This window comes from Vigna unguiculata, chromosome 5, assembly GCF_037176805.1.
Source record: "Vigna unguiculata cultivar grain cowpea cultivar isolate G323 ecotype 2 chromosome 5, ASM3717680v1, whole genome shotgun sequence".
NCBI classification, from domain to species: Eukaryota; Viridiplantae; Streptophyta; class Magnoliopsida; order Fabales; family Fabaceae; genus Vigna; species Vigna unguiculata.
The window spans coordinates 23,071,831-23,093,686 of NC_140796.1; the positions used below are offsets into that span (position 1 = coordinate 23,071,831).

General features: G+C 39.6%; 2 protein-coding genes across 2 annotated transcripts; both read right to left on the reverse strand.

Annotated features, from left to right (window-relative positions):
• Nucleotides 1–12,620: 12,620 nt before the first annotated feature.
• Nucleotides 12,621–13,694, reverse strand: LOC146886247 (uncharacterized). Its single transcript, XM_085673360.1, has one exon. The coding sequence runs from the start codon at nucleotides 13,692–13,694 to the stop codon at nucleotides 12,621–12,623; it is 1,074 nt and encodes a 357-aa protein (XP_085529486.1).
• Nucleotides 13,695–14,996: 1,302 nt separating this feature from the next.
• On the reverse strand, nucleotides 14,997–15,629 carry LOC114184491 (uncharacterized). Its single transcript, XM_028071800.2, has one exon. The coding sequence runs from the start codon at nucleotides 15,627–15,629 to the stop codon at nucleotides 14,997–14,999; it is 633 nt and encodes a 210-aa protein (XP_027927601.2).
• Nucleotides 15,630–21,856: the final 6,227 nt, after the last annotated feature.

A 21,856-nucleotide genomic window follows, 5' to 3' on the forward strand; every position in this document is an offset into this window, starting at 1 on the left:
GAAAGGATTTGTCCTTAAATCTTGATGTTCATCATCATCCACAAAACCTACAAAAGGAATCAAGTAAGAGATATTGAATGTGTAGTGAACACTATACTCAGCAGGAAGGTCCAATTGATAAGCATTATCATTGATCCTTTTTAATTTCAAATGAACCATCACCATGAGGACTAAGTTTGGATTTTCTCAAATGTGGAAACCTTTCCTAGCTCTCTTGCCTTTGTTGTGATATTTGAAAACATTTTCAGTTTGAGCTTGAATTTGGTTTCACACATTTTCATGTAAATCCTTTATGAACTTAGGTTTAGATACCCCTTCTTTATGGATGAAATAAAAAAAAGTAGGAAGTGGTATCAAATCTAGAGGTTTGATAGGATTGAAACCATAAACAACCTCAAAAGGAGAGAGCTTGGTGGTGCTATGAACCACACGATTGTATACAAATTTAATATGAGGAAGATACTCATCCCAAGATTTATGCTTGCCTTTAAGGATGACCCTCGACAAAGTGGATAGAGATCTATTGACTACATTAGTTTACCCATCAATTTTTGGGTGACAAGTAGTAGGAAAAGATAGTTTGGTTCCTAGCCTTGACCATAAAGTCCTCTAAAAGTGGCTAAGGAACTTAGTACTCTATCAGACACAACGGTTTTGGGTAGACCATGAAGACGAACCACTTCTTTGAAAAATAACTTTGCAATATTGCTAGCATCATCTACTTTGTGGCATGGTATAAAATGTTCCATTTTGGAAAAACGATCCACCACCACAAAAATAGAATCAACACCCATAGAAGTTCCTGAAAGTCCTAGGACAAAGTTCGTGCTTATGTCCTCCCAAGGGGTGGTAGCTGTAAGACCCGCGAAAAATTAGACTAAAGGGAAACGCATGGGAAAAATTAATGGCTTGATTAATATTGTTGAATTATTTAATTTAATTAGGTTATAAATTTATAAAATGTGGAATAATTATTATTTGAGTGATTTAAGTGATGGTTGTATTTTATTTACTTAAATGAGTGATTAAAGTTGCTATCTATTTAATTTAAGGAATTATGGTTTGTGGGGTATAAGTGTTTTAATACTTATAATGCATGTTATATCATGTGATGGCATGTAGCCCAGTGGTCGAAGTTGTGCGCCATGTATTCAAGTGCAAGGTTCGAACTTGGTTGGTTGAATTTTACTGTGTTAGTTTTAAAATCAAATTTTCTCTTTTAAGGGATATATATATATATATATATATATATATATATATATATATATATATATATATATATATAACTTCTATCTTTTGTTTTTTATTTTTTTCCTCTATCTTTTGAATTGTGATTTAAAATATGATAACAGCCAAGAAAAATTAAATTTAAAACAAAGGATATTAACAGAAAAGATTTGAAGTGAGAAAGGTATATAGGTTAAAAGTTAGGGTTTTGGAAGGAGGAGAGGGAGAGAAACAAGAGGAGAGAAATTGAGAGTTGAAGGCTACGGGAGAGGGAAAGAAGCAATCCAGGTAGGGGAAGCCAACCTTATTTTCTTCTCTTGTTTTCTTGTTGCTTGATGAATGAAGTTGACCATATTTCCTTCTTCTATCTTTGCTTAGTAATGAAACCTTTTTGAAACCTTGCCATGCGTTTTTTTTTTGCTATATGAAGCAGTGCGTGGAATTCAAATGGTTGGGTGCAACTGTGTTGTTTCAATTTCTATGCACATTGTTGATTTGAATTTCTTTTCAAATAGTGATAAAAATTTCTTTTGAATAATCATTCTAAATTGGTAGGGCTGTTTAGTTTTATTTTTACTTGCTACGGTTTTTAGTTTCATTGTACCATGAAACACTTCTCTTGAGGGCTCACCTAATGCATTAAAAGTGTGAAATATACTTATTTGGTTGGTGGTAGGGCAATCTTGATTTCTGTTTGCATCCATACATTTAGTGTTTGAAGCTTTTTAATTTTAATGTGAAGTACTACAGGATTTGGGTTCTTGATTAGATTAATTTGTTTTCTTTCTTTTCTTTCAATTCTATAGGACTTCTCTTTTCCTTTTAGCCATGGTGCATGTTTTCTTTTATTTTCATGCCAATTGCAAAGTTTTCATCTTAAAAGCATATGGTGTGGCGCTACCCATTTTCCTACACTGCACACTTTTTGTAAAATGAAAGTTCCTACTTCGTTAATCGTTGGATCGAGCCGAGAGTTTAACAGCGGATCTTTAACACATAGTTCTTGACTTTGACTGGTCAAATCGTGAATCAGAGCTCTGTAGTGAGAGCAATTTTTATCACAAGGTTCTTGTAATTTGGTTGTTGACAACATTGACCTTTGTTGCTTGTTTGGTGCATAAATTTCTCTATAGTTAATCAATTAAGTTAGTTATTGTTGCATTTGATTCTTGATTCAATCATCTTTAATTTGAATATAAATACATAATTTTTGGAGTTTTACACAAGCTACAATTTTATTTCTAAAATCCCAAATCATTTGCACAATGTGTTGTTAAGTTGGATTGGATAAAAATTATAAGAATTAATTATTTTCCAAGAGAGAGAGATGCAAGTGAGGATGTTGAAGCATGAGGTGTGCAAGGTTGTGATTCACGGTGGGAGAGTGACGTGAATAAATGGATTATGTGATTAGTGGTTTTTCTTGGTTTGTATGGGTTGCATGGTTATGTAGTTTAAGTGGTGGTTTGAGGATAATTTCTTGTGTGTGATGTTATACTGTGTTTGAATGAATGTCACTCATTGGTTCGTTGTATGAATGTATTATTTGAAAAGTTGATGGGTTTATGCTATGAAATTTTATTTACCATGCATCAGGTGATGGTGAGTACTTTGTTGGCAATATGAAATTATCATGTGTTGCATGTTGAGAGTGTTTTGCCTTACTTGAAAGCTCTGGGTGGAATTTAATAAAGATTCTAGATGAATGTGATGTTATGTTTGGTTTAGTATGATTGTTTAGATTTGGGGTTTGTGTGTTCAAACCAAAGATGGATTGTGATCATAAAGTTTCTGTGTTAATTGAATGCGACGTTGAATATTATTGGACATGTTTTATTTACGAATGTCTCTTATGAATATCATTGTTTATGATTAGCTTACCCCTATTTGTTTGTTTGTGTGTTTGTTGCATGTGCGATGATCGTATAACGTGTGCGTTATACGGGAGTAGATGGTAATGTAGATGTTTCTGACACAAAGTAGATTGCAGAGAGAATGGAATGGACTCGGGGGTTTATTATTTCTTTAGTTGATTTCAATCAAACAGTGAAGACTATGAATATTTCTTTTGTTTTCTAGTATTTAATGAGAACTTTGTTTTTTAAATATATTATCAATGGAAGTTTTGGACTACCTATTTACATTTAAATTATAATGTGTTTTTAAGTGCCTTTTTGTGATATAATCGTTTTACTTTTAAATAAAAAGAGCAATGATAGCTTCTCGTGACATTTTTAAATTTGGGGTGCTACAGAAGCAATAGGCAAAGGAGTATAAAGGTCAGAAGGTATTGTAGTAGATTTGACATGTAAATATGTAATGCAACTAGAGCAATGTCTTTTGACCTCTTTCCTCTTATGGGGCCAACAAAATTTTTCCTTTAAGCATGGCTAAAGTTTTAGCAACCCTAAAGTGTCCCATAAGTCCCCCTTCATGCATTTTTTGGATAAGAAGTTTTCTATGCGAACCATGAGGAATACAAATTCTTCCTTATTTAAACAAATACCCATTGTTCACATAGAAACCTCATTGGGACTTCTTTTATTCACAAGACTTGTAAATAGGCAAAAAATATGGATCTTGAAGATACAATTCAAAAACATTGTAAAAGCAAAGAATTTGAGAACCTAAGGTGGCTAGAAGAGTATATCTTCTTGAAAGTGTATCAGCCACAACATTGGTTTTTTGCTTTCTTGTATTTGATAATGTATGGAAATTGTTCTAGAAATTCCATTCATTTGGCATGCCTTTTGTTGAGCTTGTGTTGTGTAACATCCCGATCGGATATTACTAATTTAAATAAAATAAAGTAAAATAATATTAAATATGTCCTTATTATTCAAAGTTATTTCCCAAAATGTGGAAAAATTAAAACCTTACTAAAATGTCTCGAAATTCAAAACCATAAAATAAACTCAATGTTTACATAATTAAAAAATGATCAACTAAATGTTTACAAAATAGTCAAATATAGTCTATAAAACTTCCCAAGCTAACCCCTCTCCAGCTTTAAGCATCATTAGGTCCACCTGAAACAACAGATGCTCCTGTGTAACGAATTATATGATCATCGCCAAACACAAATAGAAAAGGTGAGCTCATGTAACAATATAAACTTATAATTTAATACATAGAAGTTCACCCTAAATTACTTTATTTCAGCTAATGCTTAACCAAGTAGCCTTACTGCCCTACGGTTTCCAACCCACAATTTCTTGACCATGGACACTGGATATATATGTTCCTACGAACCTGCCCGCTCGTGGTCCTACCTCTACGGACCTCCCCGCTTGTAGTCCAACTCTACGGACCTCCTCGCCTATAGTCCAATACACGTGATCCAACAACTACGAACCTCCCCGCTTGTAGCAGCCTTCAAGTGTGAGCACCGAACATACGAACCTCCCTTGTAAGACCTGTGAAAATTAAATAATTAAATAATTCATTAATTAATAAATGTGGGTAGTGGGAGCCTTTAAGGCATTAATTATTGATTCATATGACGTGGAAAAGTACTAGCTTAAATGGTTGAGAGTACTTGATTGTGTGAGAGTACTTGATTGTGTGAGAGGACTTGGGTTCAAGTCCTGTGTATGTCAATTGTGTGTTACAGTATTATCACCTACTAATATAATATAACGCATATTTAAAAAATGTATACACACAAGCACGATAGTGCCTGTATTTACACTAATTTTTAATAATATGCTTGATCATGTTAAGTGATAATATAATCATAGAATTATATTAAATATAACGAAGCATGAATTGGTTGAATGGTTGTGCTTTGAATTGGCATTGGCAAGGTTATGGGTTTGAACCTTGGTAATTCTAAATTAAACTTCCTTTTTGCTAAAATTAGTTTTGGCATGAAGATGAAAGGGTGGAGAAAACCCTAGATGAATGAGCAGCCAAGGGAGGTTGGGAAAATAGTCCATAAGTGACTTTGAATGGTGGTGCTAAGGAGACCATTGGTGATCAAAGGGGGAGCTCTAGCATTTGCGTTTTAAGAAAGGAAACTAGGTTAGGGGAGCTTTACGCGTTAATTTTATTTTAAGTTTGATGGGCATGCTAAATATAGTAACCTTATGCGTTAACTTTATTTTAAATCTGATTTGCATGCTAAATAGAGTAACATTACGCGTTAACTTTATTTTAAATCTGATTCGCATGCTAAATAGAGTAACCTTACGCGTTAACTTTCTTTTAAATCTGATTCGCATGCTAAATAAAGTAACCTTATGCATTAACTTTATTTTAAATCTGATTCGCATGCTAAATATAGTAGCTTTATGCGTTAATTATTTTAAGTTTGATTGGCATGCTAAATTTGGTATGAGCATGCTTAATATTTTATTTCCATTTAATTTAGTGTTTCTGGAAATTTCCACAAATAGTCTGGTCGGTGATGAACTGCCGCCAGACGATTCTTTCCTGTCTAGGCCATTTAGGGTTCCTGCAGAGGAACCACCTACCAAATATAGCGTAAAATAGGCAATTGACCACTGTTTACCAAATCCTTGCCCAGAGTTGACTGGTTGACCAGTTTTGACTCTTTGACTGTCTAGTGAGAGGCTATCACGTGTCAGAGCAGTCTCTCTCTCTCTCTCTCTAAAATCAGATTTCCTTTTCGCAATTAGGGTTTGGTTGTCGTGAGGTTTGCCGCAAGGTGTGTTTCGCAGATTCGAGGGTGGCCATTATTTTTCCGATGGAGGACGTGTTCGGCGGCGCATTTCGCTGCTGTTGTGTGCGGACGACGCGAGGCATGCATCGTAGTGGCAGCGGTGGTGTTTATGGCCGTAGATCAAAGGTCCACGAATGGTGGAGGCTCTGCGTTGCATCACAGATCTTGGTTTCCCTCATAGTGAGGGAGAGCAACGAAGGTTGGTGGTGGCTTCACGAGTGGTTCAGCGAGTTCATGGTGGTTGTTGTGGTGGCTGTCGAGTTGATGGAGTGCGGGTTCGAAGGAGGTCGTGACGCGTGCAGACCCGAAGCTGTGCAGAACAGAGGCGCTTTGACGGTGCAACGGTGGTGGTTCCAGAGCGAGCACGACAGTGGTGACTGCATTTTTTGCGTGGAGCATGGCAGATTCGCGCGAAAGGATGGTGGCGGCATGAGTGCTGGTGTTGTCGGAGCTGCGCGGACTATTCTGGCGAGTTAGAGGCACGAAGGAGGCGAGTCAACGGCGATGTGGTAATGACTGTCGTAAAGTGCGACGGATGCGGAATGGAGATGGTGGGAGAGATGAGAAATTAGGGTTAGGGTTTGTGTTGGGAAGGAAATGATGACGTGGCAAACTTTGATTGGTGATTTGAGTTAGTGGAGGATTGATGATGTGGCAAATTGTGAGTGGTTATTTTAGTGAGTGGGGGATTGAGGACTTGGCAAGCTTTAATTGGTTATTTTAGTGAGTGGAGGATTGCCACGTGGCGTAATCTAGTGGACTAAAGTTTAAGTGATATTAGGGGTGCAAATTAGTAAAAAGAAGGGTGTAGAACAAATTTAAAAAGTCCAATTGTAGAAAGGGGTGTAAACATGAAAACTACAGGTGCAGTTAGCCCCAAAAATATCCCTTTTCAAAAATAGAAAGTCCAAGGTGTAAACATGAAAACTAGAGGTGTAGTTAGCTCCAGAAATGTCCCTTTCCAGAAATAGATAGCCCAATTGCAGAAAGGGGGTGTAAACATGAAAATTGAGGGTGCATTTAGCACCTGAGCTATTCCTCTCCAAAATTCTGATTTTTGGAACTTATTTTATGACATTAATATACACTCTTTACACCCTTAAGGAGCTAAATTAAATTCTAGTTGCATTATTAAACTTAAGATTATCCAAACATATATAATGCAACTAATATCACTTTTTAGTGCAAAAATAATATTAAATTCTCAAAATTAAATATTTAATGTGAGCAAAGGTTCGACCCATCACACCCTCCAGGCGGTCTGGAAGTGGGCAGCACCTGGCGGTACGTGTCCCTTGCCAGGTGATTGTACTACAGCGGTATTGGTGTTCTTAATCTCGACGTGCGTGATCTACAAAGCTTTAGTGATGCCTTAAAGACCGGCTTGCTGGTGTTCCTTGAATGGTGGCTCAAAATGTATCCCTTGAGTTGAGCTCGGGATAGGGGTTAAGCACGTGGCATTCCTCGAGTTGAGCTCGGAATGGCATCCCTCGAGTTAAGTTCGGGATGGCAGATGAATACGAGGAACCCATGAGTTGAGCTCGGGTCGGCGAGTGTTGCTGGTGTGAGTGTGCTGGTTGTGGCCAATACGAATAGGTCAGAAAGATTACCCTCCTCAGTAATTAGCTGACGAGTTTGGTAGTCTTGGGGCATTACAAACTATGTTCGTATATAGGAACTCCACCTGGCTTTATGGTGTATGATCCATAGCATGGTTTCCCGCATGTGCTCTATCGATTGTGGCCGATAGGTATGACAGTAAGACATCTTGAGGTAATCGCTAGAAGACGTAGAATACGATTAACATGGTTATGGTCATGTGGTATGAAATCAAAGGAAGGAATTCCTTTGGTGTGATTGTGTGATATATATATAACTATGTCATATTTATATATATATATATATATATATATATATATATATATATATATATATATATATATATATATATATATATATATATATATATATATATATATATATATATATATGTGTGTGTGTGTGTGTGTGTGTGTGTGTGTGTGTAATTTGTTAGCTCACCTTATCTGCTTGTGTTTGGTGATGATCGTGTACGCGGTACACGGGAGCAGATGATGTTGTAGGTGGATCTGGTGAGGAGTAGAGCCAGAGCAAGGCTAGACTTGAGAGATTTTTATCAGAACTTTTATGAAGTTTTTATGGTTTCAAATAAATTGTAATTATGGATATTGTAACACCCCAACTAAAATCTGGTGCTACTAGATGTTCTTTACTTGTCTAATGTATCATTTACTTATGTAAGGAAAATTTATTTGTATTCATTTAACAAATACCAAACAAAAAATAATAATAATACATCACTCGAATGTATCATCTGTTAGATTTACATGATATTTATGTGAATAAAATGTTAACATACATATAAGTGTTTGTAACAGAAGTTTGTTTATACTTTTACAACCAACTAAAGGTACTTTTACTATGAAATACATCACAAACAAGTTACACCATATCAGTTGTAGCTTTAACATAATCTAAAGTTACAAGAAAAGTTAAACTAAACAATCTCATTGTTACATGTTAGGTCTCCAATTTCTGCCTTTGAAAAATAAAGAAAGTAAGGGTGAGTCTTTCCCTTAACTCCAAAACTTCATCATAACATTTCAAAGTATGGTCATTTGAATAAACTTTCAATTGAATGAAACATTTTCACAAAAGTTTAAATCTTCATAATGTCATAACTAACCATGCTAAAAATATCAAAATCAAATTAATCAATAAAATAATCATTTTCGTATGTTTTAAATTTAGGATATCAAAATCCTCATTATCAATATTTTAATAATCATATTTGTATAATTCCTAGTTTCAACTAATCAGTATATTCATCTCATATTCGTTCTTATACTCTTTGGGTCCCAAACGCTGCCATTAGACTTTTCCGAATCATAATGGTCTTACGCCAATATCAATAGTGCCAGCAGGCTAAACGTTCTCACAGATACAACGTGTACGTTATTCCACCTTCCTTGTCTTAAAGTATAGTCAAGAGGACAGTCGAGAATAGAGTGTGAGGCCTGTGAATTTTTGAATACCCGACTAATTGTATATGTCAATCCAGGGTATCTATATCACCACCCTCGATTCTCCTAGGTCTATCAGACCTTTCTCTGGACTCTATACCCAGTGTATCTCTGTACTATCCATACAGTCCTTTTTATTCTTTATTTTTGTACTTTAATTTACAATCATCCTTTCACATTATCTTTATAATTCTTGAGACTTTCACAAAATTTTGGCAGCATAACAACTGCGTTTTTAATTTGTCACAATTTTCAAAATAGTAAAAACAACCAAGTTAAAAAGAATTTAAAATTAACAACCAAGCATAAATCATTCTTTCACAATAACTTTACAGAAAATTAATCAAAACAGTAATCATAATTAAAACATAATTTTCGTATAAAATTTTATAAGTAAAATAGCAAACTTGTTTTATTTATAACTTTTTGTGTAAAACTCCAAATAAGATGATTCTTGAACCTAACCCTAGGTTTTCATACCCAAGGAATCCATTTTTCAACTCAAAATTTCAAGATAATGTATAAAAATTTAAGAATCAAGAAGAAAAATTTTATACTTAAAGAAAACTTGCTAAGATAAAGACTTAGAGATTTGAGATAGACCCCCCATACCTTGAAGATGCTAAATATACTTTAAGATGAAAATGAAGACCTCAAGATTCTGGATTTTCCTCTCCTACTTCAATTTTCTCTCAAGAGTTTAGACCTCTCCTTCTCTATTGTTTTGGATTTTTGTGAAGAAGATATGTGAAATGAAGTACTATTTATAGGAAAAATCTTGGACAAAGGGATAAGGATGTATTGATGGTAAATTTATGAGATTACTTAGTGAGGATAAGTTTATTTTGACCATAGAGAGAATCTTGGTCGAAATTCCCATTGTAGGAGACTTCATGGTAGTTGCAAGAAGACTTGTTGACTTTCTAGAAGACTTGTTTTCACTCCAAAGTTTAAAATTCATATCAATTAACAAACAACTCTATTTGTAAATCCCAACAGTGAAACTAAAGACCTATGTGTCTAGAACCAGTCGAACAAATTGGAGCTCCATCCAACGGTTAATAAAATTAGAATCAAATGTTTACTAAAATAACCCAAAATAAGACGTAACTGATGCTAGTTCAAACTGCAAAAATTATTCTCTCACCACAGACATCTAAATACAAATCCAAACGGTCAAACTTTAGTGCTATGTCTTAATAACTCTGTATAAAAATTTTATCTTGATCCAACGGCTAACGAAGCGGGAATAAAATATTTACCAAGGTAACTCAGAACTGGACAACAGCTGGAGACCTTACTTTTACATTAAAGTGCGGAAGTAACTGCTCCTTGCATACACCTCCAATTCAAAATCTCACCGTTCATATTGAAGAACTATGTTTTAAGAATGCTCTATAAAAATTTCAACCTAATCCAATGGTTAATGAAGCCTTAATCGCAATTTTACTTACACAATTCAAAATAAGAAGTAGTTAGCACCCAAAAAAAAATCATCTTTTACATTGTATAAAGCCCTTTGTCAATTTACTTATGAAATCATACTATATATTTAAACAAGAAAGTTAAATATAATTAATATAAAATAGAGGGTGTTACAGATATTATCAGACTTTTGGATAATTACAATCTTATTTATACTTATGGATTTGGGTTTATTATTGAAAGTAATAAAAGTTTTAAATTTCCCGCGTTTTTGGGAAATGTTATTTCATTAACTGTAGTTAATTGTATTTCTTTATTTTATTATTTTAAACCCATAATATCCGGTCGGGATGTTATATCCCCACTCGTATCCTCACACGAGAGATTCAAAATATGAACCTCCCCGCTCATATTATCACGTGTTCACCACCAGTCATGAACCTACCCGCTCATGACATAATCAAGCACCACCTGGTCCAAGTCCACATCGTAACACTTTAAAACGAAATTAAAAATAAAACACATTGTCCTATACAAGATACACACTCAACCTGGTCTTAGGGATTCCAATGCTTCCACGAACCTACCTGCTTGTGGTCCAACTCTACCAACCTCCCCGCTTGTAGTCCAACTCTATGAACCTCCCCGCCCCTAGTCCAACACACGTGATCTAATAACTACGAACCTCCCCGCTCGCAGTAGCCCTCAAGTGTGAGCAAAGAACATATGAACCTTCCCGCTCGTATCCTCACACGAGAGCATCATAATATGAACCTCCCTACTCATATTATCACGTGTTCATCACCAATCATGAACCTACCCACTCATGACAATATCAAGCATATCCCAAACCAGGATCAACACAACAAGCCATGCAAAATATATCACAAACGCACCCTACCACTGCACCATCGCCTTAGGCAACTTAAGCGCCACTAGGCGAAATGGAAGTGCAGATCGCTTGGCGATTTCGCAATGCCGCTGGGCATCACGACACACAAAGCTTCCCTATTTCTGATTATTGCCTAGCGGTTCACTCTACACCATCAGGAGCTACACCAATAATCTGACACTACCTGTTTTAGTTACTCTAACTGAGTTCCTGGCATCCAACAATTCAATTTTTAAACATCTAGGAACCAAAATACGCATTCATGTACTTCATATACTCAAATTTACAACATCACAACTCATATGCATCATTCAATTATAAGCACACATATATCCCTTTCTAAATTCATATAGAACCATCAAAATAAAAGCGTTATACCCAACACACAATCATGGAAAACCAAACAATATACAAACTAGGAAGAACACATAACCATTGTCCCAAAATATCGCACGGACAATAAAATAATAATAATGATAATAATAAAAATAACAACAACAACAATAATGATGATAATAATAATAATAATAGTAATAAAATGAAACAATAAAAATAAGAATAAAATTAATGAAAATAATAATAAAATAAAATGAAACAATAATAATAAAATAAAATACTAGTAATAAAATAAAATAAAAATAATTAAATAAAGCACTAAGTAAACAATAATAGTGGTAATAAAATCATAAATATAATAAAACAATGATAAAAATAATAATGATAATACAATAATATAACAATAATCATAATAAAATAATAATAATAATAGTAATAATAATAAAAATAATAAAAATAAAAATATTAATAACAATAAAATAAAAATAATTATAATGATTGTAACACCTCGGCCGAATATTACTAATTTAAATAAAATAAAGTAAAATAATATCAAATATGTCATTATTATTCAAAGTTCTTTCCCAAAACGCGGGAAAATTAAAACCTTACTAAAATGTCTCAAAATTAAAAACCATAAAGTAAACTGCATGTTTACATAGTTTTAAAATGATCAACTAAATGTTTACAAAATAGTCAAATATAATCTATAAAACTTCCCAAGCTAACCCCTCTTCGGCTTTAAGTGTCACCAGCTCCACCTGAAACAACGTCTACTCCCGTGTAACGAATTACATGATCATCGCCCAACACACACAGAAAGGGTGAGTTCATGTAACAATATAAACATATAATTTAATACATAAAAGTTCACTCCCAAATTAATTTATTTCAGCCAATGCTTAACCAAGAAACCTTATTGCCCTAAGGTTTCCAACCCACAATTTCATGACTGTTCGTACAAAGAACAAACAAGATATGTTAGACACAAGTATTACCTTACCCTGGTCCGCCATCTCCTTAGTAAGCTTCTTCCCGGTTGACACATATCGGTCATGGGTGTTATGATGTCCATTCCCCACTTTGCGAAGGGCCACGGGGATAGTATAGAATGAAGCTGCTCTTGTTTCTTGTGGATAAGGTTGCCATGTTTCTCGCATGGTATGCATTTTTTTACGAAGTCTTGGCAGTCTGCCTCCATGGTCGGCCAGAAGTAACCGGCGCGAAGGACTCTGGTAGTCATGGTGCGTGCGCCGGAATGATAGCCGCATATGCCTTCATGTAATTCTTTAATGATGTACTGAGCTTGTTCTGTAGTGACGCATTTGAGAAGTGGTTGGCCATATCCGCGTTTGTGCAAGTCATCGCCTATCATTGTGTACCTAGTGGCTTTAGTTATCCAAGTTCTGTCAGCGTTAGGTGGATGGTTACCGGTTTGGAGGTATTGGATGTAAGGAGTTGTCCAATTGTCGGCTTGGTGTTGGGTTACGATATGACAAGTATTTGTGATGGAAGGGGCGGACAGTGTTTGTTGCAATAGTGATCGGTGGCGGCTTTTTAATTTGGTGCTGGCTAGTTTGGATAATATGTCGGCTCTGACGTTTTTGGATCTAGGAATGTGTTGGATGCGAACTTGTTCGAAGGCGGACTGGACGACTTTCCGGACTAGATGGTAGTATTGTACGAGGGTAGGGTCTTTGATCTGGAACTCGTCGTTTAAATGGTTGACGGTAAGCTTGGAATCGATTTTGCATGTTAGTGACTTGACACCAACCTTGCGGGCTAGGGATAAGCTGGCGATGATGGCTTCGTACTCGGCTTGGTTGTTAAACGTCTTAAAGGCGAAATGGAGGGATTTTTCGATGAGGATGTCGTTGGGGCCTTCTAGTACAATGTCGGCACCTGCCCTCTTTGGGTTTGACGAACCATCAACATAAAGTGTCCATTGGTCCTCTTCAGGAGTTCGTTGGAGATCGTTGACAAAGTCTAGAAGGCATTGAGCTTTGATGGGGCCTTGGGATTCGTAGCGGATGTTGAATTCGGGTAACTCGATGGCCCAGGACGACATCTGCCCCGCAAGGTCTGGTTTCTGCAGTATCTACTGGATCGGGTAGTCGGTTTTGACGATAATGTTATGATTTTGTAAATATGGACGTAGGCGTCGGGCTGCGTGTACCAGGGATAGGGCTAATTTTTCTACCATTTGGTACCTCGTTTCGGGGTCTTGTAGGGTTCTGCTGACGAAATAAACAGGATGTTGGGTGCCGCCGACATCTTGGACCAGCGCGGCGCTTACAATGTGATCTGTGGCGGTGATGTAGACCAATAAGGGTTGATAAGTATTCTATTTATGGAGGATGGGTGGTGAGGTGAGTGTGGTTTTTAGCTTTTGAAATACTTGTTCACAATCATCATTCCATGTGAACTTGGCAGATTTTTTGAGCAGCTGAATGATGGGTTGGGTTTGTTCGACTAGTTTGGGAAGAAAGCGGGAGATGGCAGTGAGGCTGCCTATGAGGCGTTGTACTTCTTTGACACTAGTGGGGCTACGCATTTCAATGATCGCATTGCACTTTTCAGGATTAGCCTCTATGTCGTGCTGGGGTAGCATGAATCATAGGAATTTATTGCGGTCGACGCCGAAAATGCATTTGTCGGGGTTGAGGCGGAGGTTGTATTGTCGTAATGCGTAAAAGACTGCTAATAGGTCATGAGCGTGCTGGTGATGGCTTGGGGATTTGACAACCATGTCGACACATTTGCCCATTAAATGACTGAAGACTTTGTCCATCAGTCGTTGGTAGGTTGCTCTTGCGTTTTTAAGACCAAATGGCATGACCTTGTAGAAATAATTGGCGTCGTCTGTGATGAAGGCAGTTTTGTTCATGTCAGATGCAGCCATGGGAATTTGGTTATAACCGGAGTATGCATCAAGAAAATTGAGGACCTTGTTACCGGCTGTACCGTCGACAAGTCGGTCAATATTGGGTATGGGGTAGGCATCTCTAGGACAGGCTTTGTTAAGATCCGTGTAATCAACACACATCCACCACTTGCCCTTGGCTTTCTTTACTAGGACCACATTAGAGAGCCAAGTGGTATAGTGGGCTTCTTCAATAAACCCCGCGCTTAGCAACTTATCGGCCTCGGCCTTGGCCGCTAGGCGTCGTTCCTCGCCAAGTTTGCATTTTTTTGGGAGACATACCGGGCCTCCTTGTAAATGGATAACTCTTGGGATGCCACTTGAGGGTCAACTCTAGGTAAGTCAGCAGCTGACCAAGCAAAGAGGTCCGTGTTGCTGACAAGGGTGGGTGTTATGATGTCACGTTGTTCAGATTCTAGCCTAGTACCGAGTTTGATGGTGCGGCCATTAGGGAGCTCTAGGGGAGGTGGTTTCTTCAACAGGTTCAAGGCGGACATCTCGACCAACTCTGGGATCTAGATCGTCACCAGACAAGGCGATCTCAGAGCCGGGTGGTCGCCCAATATGATTGGTTTGTAGGATGGGAAGCTGTGGGCGTAAGCTGGCCATGTAGCATTCGCGTGCAAGGCATTGGTCGCCATGAATGGTGAGGATGTCGCCAGATGGGGAGGGGAACTTCATGGCTAAATGAGGTGTGGAAACAACAGCGCCAAGAGTGTTGAGTGAAGGGCGGCCAAGGAGTACGTGATAAGATGTAGGTGCGTCGACGATAAGGAAGCGGATAGGAATTGTCTTTGTTTGGGTGCCATCGCGGAAGATGCTATGGAGGTCAATGTAGTCGCGGGTGGAAACTTTCTCCCCGGAAAAGCCAGAAATCGGTTCGTCGTATGGGACCACGGCGGTGTCTGTGAGTTGAAGTTTTTGGTACGTGGCCCAATAGAGGATGTCGACGGAGCTGCCTTGGTCGACGAGGACTTTCTTGACTACGTAGTTTTCTATTTCAACGGTGATGACCATAGGGTCATCTTGCTGGTGATCAAGGCCTTGAAAATCGTCGTCCGTGAAGGTTATTGGGGGCATGCGACGTTTGTGATGGGAATGGGTTATGTGGTTGATGGATTGGATACGGCGGAGGTGTCTCTTCCTAGCCAAGGAGGTGGATCCTCCACTAGCAAAACCACCAAAGATGGTGTTGATAGTGCCGCGCAGGGGAGGGTCAGCAGGGGTGACATCAGTGCGAGTCGGTTGGGAGTCATTATTTGTGGGTTGGTTTGGGCGTTTATCATGGCGAGAGTCACGAAGAGGGCGTCGGTGGTCAGAACGAGGAGGGTGATGGGATCAGGAGGAGTGGTCATCTTTTCGGACAAAGCGACGGAAATGGCCAGCACAAACTAGTTATTCAATTTTATCTTGGAGTGATTTACATTCCTCTATGGTATGGCCGTGGTTTCGGTTATAGCCGCAGTATTTAGTTATGTCCGCATTGGGGGGAGTGGTCGTCTTGCGTGGTAGTGGGATGAGGTCGGCCTGTAAGGCCTCATCAAAGAGGCGGGATCTGGGAACATTTAGAGGGGTGTATTTGGTGAAGCGGGGTTGTCGGGGTTCTCGAGGTCTCGGGTCAGGACGGGGAGGTTGTGGAGTGGGGTTGGCAGTAGAGGGTGCATATTCATTGCAACATTTTGTATGGAGAGTTTGCATTTTCTCCATACGGTCGTAATCGGCAGCACGTAGTTTCAACTCATGCGTGGAGGCGGGTGGGTGTTGGTAGACGTTGTTGGCGAAGGGGCCGTGTTTAAGAGTGAAGGCCATGCACTAAAGTATCATTTCTTGGTTGAGGTGTGGTGTGCGAAGGGTAGCCTTACTGAATCGATCAATGAATGCCCAGAACGTCTCGTCTTGTTCTTGCCTGACGTCGAGGAGTGATATTGTTGTAGTTTGATGTAGGCGGCTGCTAACGAAGTGAGTGGTAAACATGTGGGAGAGGGTGTCAAAGTTGTCAATGGAGTATGGTGGGAGGGTGGTAAACCATTCGAGGGCAGGGCCTTTTAGGGTGGTAGGAAAGGCTTTGCAAAAAACAACATCATGGGAAGTGTAGAGGGCGACGTGGGTGATGTAGACTTTGAGGTGTTCATCGGGGTCAGTTTCACCAGTGTAACGCTCCAGGGTGAAAGGTTCCCACTGGGTGGGGAGGGGGGTGGTGGCGATGAAGTCGGTGAAAGGGTGATGGCGCCTGGGTTGGTGAGATGGGAGCGGGTGAGGAGGGATGGGATGGTGGATGAGGGTGGGAAAAGTGGAGGTGAAGTTGTAAGGAGGGATATGGGTAGTAGGGAGGTTGTGCGGGTTGTAGGGTAGGATATGAGTGGTGTGTAGGGTGGTGTGTAAGACCCGGGAAAATTAAATAGTTATTTAATTAAATATTTAATTAGGACGGGTAGCGAGAACATTTAAAGCAATAAATGCGAGGAGCTATGACATGTGGGAAAGTACTAGCTCAGGTGGTTGAGAGTACTTTGATTGTGTGAGGACTTGGGTTCGAGTCCTATGTGTGTCACTTGGATGTTATTTAAATTATGTGTTTTTGTGTGCTTATATATTGAACTCGTATGGATGATGATAAACTCTTAAAATTGTAGGATTTAGCAAGAAACATGGATTAGTTTGGTGGTTGTGCATGAACTTGGTAATTGAGAGGTCATGGGTTCAAACCTTGGTGAGAACTAAATAATTCATTTTTGCCAAATTTTTATTGTGCATGAATGTGGAAGAGTTAGAAACCTAGCAGCCAAGGAGGGGTAACCTAAGGGCTGGAAAACAGAGGGTTAAATAAGCATTTGGTTATTTTTGCATCATTTTTATTTAAAATTCGTGCAAGTCACTAAAGGGACAATTAAGTGAGAGTGATAGTAGGAGAGAAGGTTAAAAGAGGGGGAAAACAACATTGAGGGTCGTGGTACTCATAAGCAAAAAGGTTTTTCTGAGAATTGGGGCTGATAACATAAGGTAGTGAGGCTAAAAACGCAAAAGAGGGAGTGGAAAGCAAAGCTAGAGAGGTTTTGGTGAAGGGATAAGCACACCTATTCGAATTTGGGCAAAGAATCCAGGTAAGGGGAGTTGTTTTCGATGTTTTAGATACATTTGCGTTGTAGTGTGCTTTGATGATTGAAACTGTATGCTTTCCACCTGTTTTTGCGTACTGTTTGATTGGGTTTCTGGGTTTTTCCCAGAAACCGCCTGGCGGTTTAATCCCTACCGCCAGGCGGCTCATCAGAGATGAGCACTGTTCTTATTTTGGGTTGAATCGCCTGGCGGCGATGAGTTCCTGCCAGGCGGCATCCCGCTGTTCGAGTTCCGTTTGATGGTTTTGATGCTATTTTGGGTGAATGTAATCGATTGCTGAGGTTCAGTGATTGTATACAAATATATACATGGAATAGTTGTTGTACTGAATTGATATGTTGGAACGCTTGTGATTGTATTGAATTTTCGTGTATGGGTAGTTTGGGTGGAAACCCTAGGAATGAATGTAAACCTTGGGTTGTTTGACTAATTAAGATGTAATTGGAAACATGGAATACGAGTAAAATGAGATTGATCAGAAGGGTGTTAAAAATTGTTGTTAATGAATATATGGTGGTGATTGTGAGAGAAGAGTAGAGAGTTGAGATCGCGGAGTATACAGAAAATGCGTGAGGAGGTATGTGTCTGGTATGCCGCCTGGCGGCTCCATGCTGACCGCCAGGCGATGGCGTGTAGCAGTCCAGTTGGAATGCTGTGCCATGGACAGTGCGAGAAGGGAAATGGGTATTTGGTGATGGAGTAGTTAGTATGGTGAAAACTAGAAAATTATGATTGAGGGGCTGGGAGGACGGTGTAGCTTGAGTGGAGGAGATTAGGTGGAAAAGCGATAGACTTACCTATATACATATAGTGAGTCGAAGGGAAGGCCGAAATTATAAGTTAATGCTGTCCAACAGGAGGTGAAAGCCTAGTCATTTCAGTGTGTTAAGAAATTGGATGCTATCCAGTTCATAGGAGGGATGGAATCATTATGATATGATATTATTCTTGTTACTTGAACAAAAGTGATTAGATGGATTAATCATTTTAAAAGTATAGGTACTTGATTATGTGTACTAGTGGATGGATTAACTACAAAGAGCCGTTGATATGAGAATTCCTATTTAGTCATGAAAATGAGTTATCCAGTAAATTAGACTAACTGAGGTACCATAAAGTAGTGAGGTGCTGTTCTGGTATGGTGCCTAGCGGTATACTGATACCCGCCAGGCGATAGACGTAATAGGAGAGCGCTTAGCACTGAGGTGCGCCTGGCGGCACGTTGAGCTCCGCCAGGCGGTTACGAGGAAACAGGGAGCACTGGAACATCACTGGCGCCTAGCGGTGGGTGAATACCGCTAGGCGATCTGGAACGGTTTCGCCTGGCGGCGACTGGGTCGGGCCAGGCGGAAACGCTGTTGTTCTTTACTTGGTGTGTTGTTTTTAACTGACCATGATGCTTTGCTTGGATCGGGAGATGCTGTGCCATGAGCGGGTAGGTTCATGGATGGTGTGACATGTGATGATATGAGCGGGGAGGTTCATATCAAGTTACTCTCACGTGGGGATACGAGCGAGGTAGGTTCGTATGTTCCGTGCTCACGTTGAGAGATGCCACGTGCGGGGAGGTACGGGGGCTGGTGGATCACATGTGTTGGACTACGGGCGGGTAGGTCCGTAGAGCAGGACTACGAGCGGGGAGGTTCGTAGAGGCAGGACCACGAGCGGGCAGGTTCGTGTGAGCATCAGATTCCCGAGTCCAAGGCTAACCAATTGTATGATTTGAAGACTGTAAGTCTTGGGGGTTAGGGTCTTGGCCAAGATTTATAGATAATGATTAAGATGGGTAAATGATCTATCTTGTGTTTACATGCTTGTTATTTTATTTTCTCAGCTCACCCTTTCTGTTTGTGTGTGGCGATGATCGTGTAATTCGTTACACGGGAGCAGATGTTGATACAGGTGGTGCTGAGGATGCTCAGATGGCGGAGTGAGGGCTAGCATGGGAGTAGTGCTAGGGTTTTACATAAATTGTAATTTATGTTTTAAATACAAATTTTGGTAACTTGTAACCTGTTATGAATTCAGTTATAAGTTTTGGCGCGCTATCTTAAATAATTGAAATTATCGCGCGTTGGGATTTTTATCGAGATGGCTATTAATGCAATTATTTATTTTATTATTTATTTTTAAGTAATATTCCCTAGGGATGTTACATGGTGGGCATGTTGAAGGGCGGGATGTGTATGGTGGGCAAGATGGCGACGGGGGTGGGAGCCACAGTATTTCGTGGGAGGGTGGAGTGGAAGTGAGTATGATGGGTTGAGAGGATGGGAGTTTGTTGGGTGGTGGTGAAGGTGTGCGAGGTAGGATTGTACTCGCTTTCCTCTTCAGTAGGCTGGAAAGCTAGGGACCCTACGACATCAGATGTTTCCTTGGCCTTTACCTTTTGAGTGGGATCGGCTTCAATCTTTCGCCTTAGGCGAGAGTTCTCCTTCGTAGTGCTTCCATCTCATCAGCACTGTGCTTCTTCAAGTCAACCAGCTCCTGTTGCATTTTGGCTTGACCGTCTACGATGACAGACAGATCCGAGGTGATGTTAGTAGGTCCTGAGGGGCCTTCATCAACTTGCTTGTTAACTCCTGCTCAGCTGCGGGTAGAAACTATCTTCGGAGAAAGCGGGTGGTAAGATACTATCTCGTGCCCCACGGTGGGCGCCAATTGTTCCTGTAGAGAACAAACAAGATATGTTAGACACAAGTATTACCTTACCCTGGTCCGCCATCTCCTCAGTAAGCATCTTCCCGGTTGACACATATCTCTCATGGGTATCTCGGTGTGATCGGTTTGGACCCAAGAGGGGTTACGTGCAGAAGGGACTCCGAAGCTCAAGTCAGCGAAATCTCTAAGAAAGTCAAATCTAGTGATTAGGGAAGTAATGAATGCGTACCTTTAATTCATGGGGTCCATGCATATTTATAGATTATTAATTATGTCTGGCCACGTCATGGGTTGGGCCCTTATTTTGGGCTGTAGGTGGGCCTGGGCCTTAACCCAGGCCCTTAGTTTGATTATTGTGGGTTTGTTGAATCTTAGAAGTGCTTTGATTTCGTTAAGTTTTCTAGAGTGGTCGGTTTAGATCGGCTACTCTTTCAGCGGCTTAGGCCGCTATTATTCTTCTATCGGCTTAGGCTGGTTACTCTTTTAGCGGCTTAGGCCGGTTAGGCTTAGGTTGGCTTAGGCTGTTTACTTTATTTGTTCCGCGTATATATGGTGATCGTTTATTATTATTATTTGGTTGGACCGGCTAAGTGTGGTACAATGACCATGGACCCAGGATATATATGCTTCCACGAACCTGCCCGCTCGTGGTCCTACCTTTACAAACCTCCCCGCTCGTAGTCTAATTCTACGGACCTCCCCGCCCGTAGTCCAACACACGTGATCCAACAACTACGAACCCCCTCGCTCGCAGCAGCCCTCAAGTGTGAGCACAGAACATACGAATCTCCCCGCTCATATCCTCACACGAGAGCATCATAATATGAACCTCCCCGCTCATATTATCACGTTTTCACCACCAGCCATGAACCTACCCGCTCATGACACAGTCAAGCACCTCCTGGTCCAAGTCCATATTGCAACACATTAAAACGAAATTAAGAAAAACACACTACCTATATAAGATACATACTCAAGCTGGTCTTAAGGATTCCAATGCTTCCACGAACCTGCCTGCTCGTGGTTCAACTCTACGGACCTCCCTCCCCGTAGTCCAACTCTACGAACCTACCCGTTCGTAGTCCAACATGCGTGAACACCTACTATGAACCTCCCCGCTCATAGCAGCCTTAAGTGCGAGTACAACACATACGAACCTCCCCGCTCGTATCCCCACAAAAGAGTACAACATATACGGACCTCCCTGCCTGCATCAATCATTACTGGTTTTAGGTACTCTAATTAAATTCCTAGCATCCAACAATTGAATTCTCAAACATCCAGAATCCAAAATACGCATTCATATATTTCATATACTTAAATTTACAACATCACAGCTCATATGCATCATTCAAGTATAATCACACATCTATCCCTTTATAAATTCATATAAAACCATGAAAATAAAGTGTTATACCTAACACAATCATAGACAATCAAACAATATACAACCCACGAAGAACACATAATCATTGTCCCAAAATATCGCACGGATAATAAAATAGTAATGATAATAATTATAAAGAAAA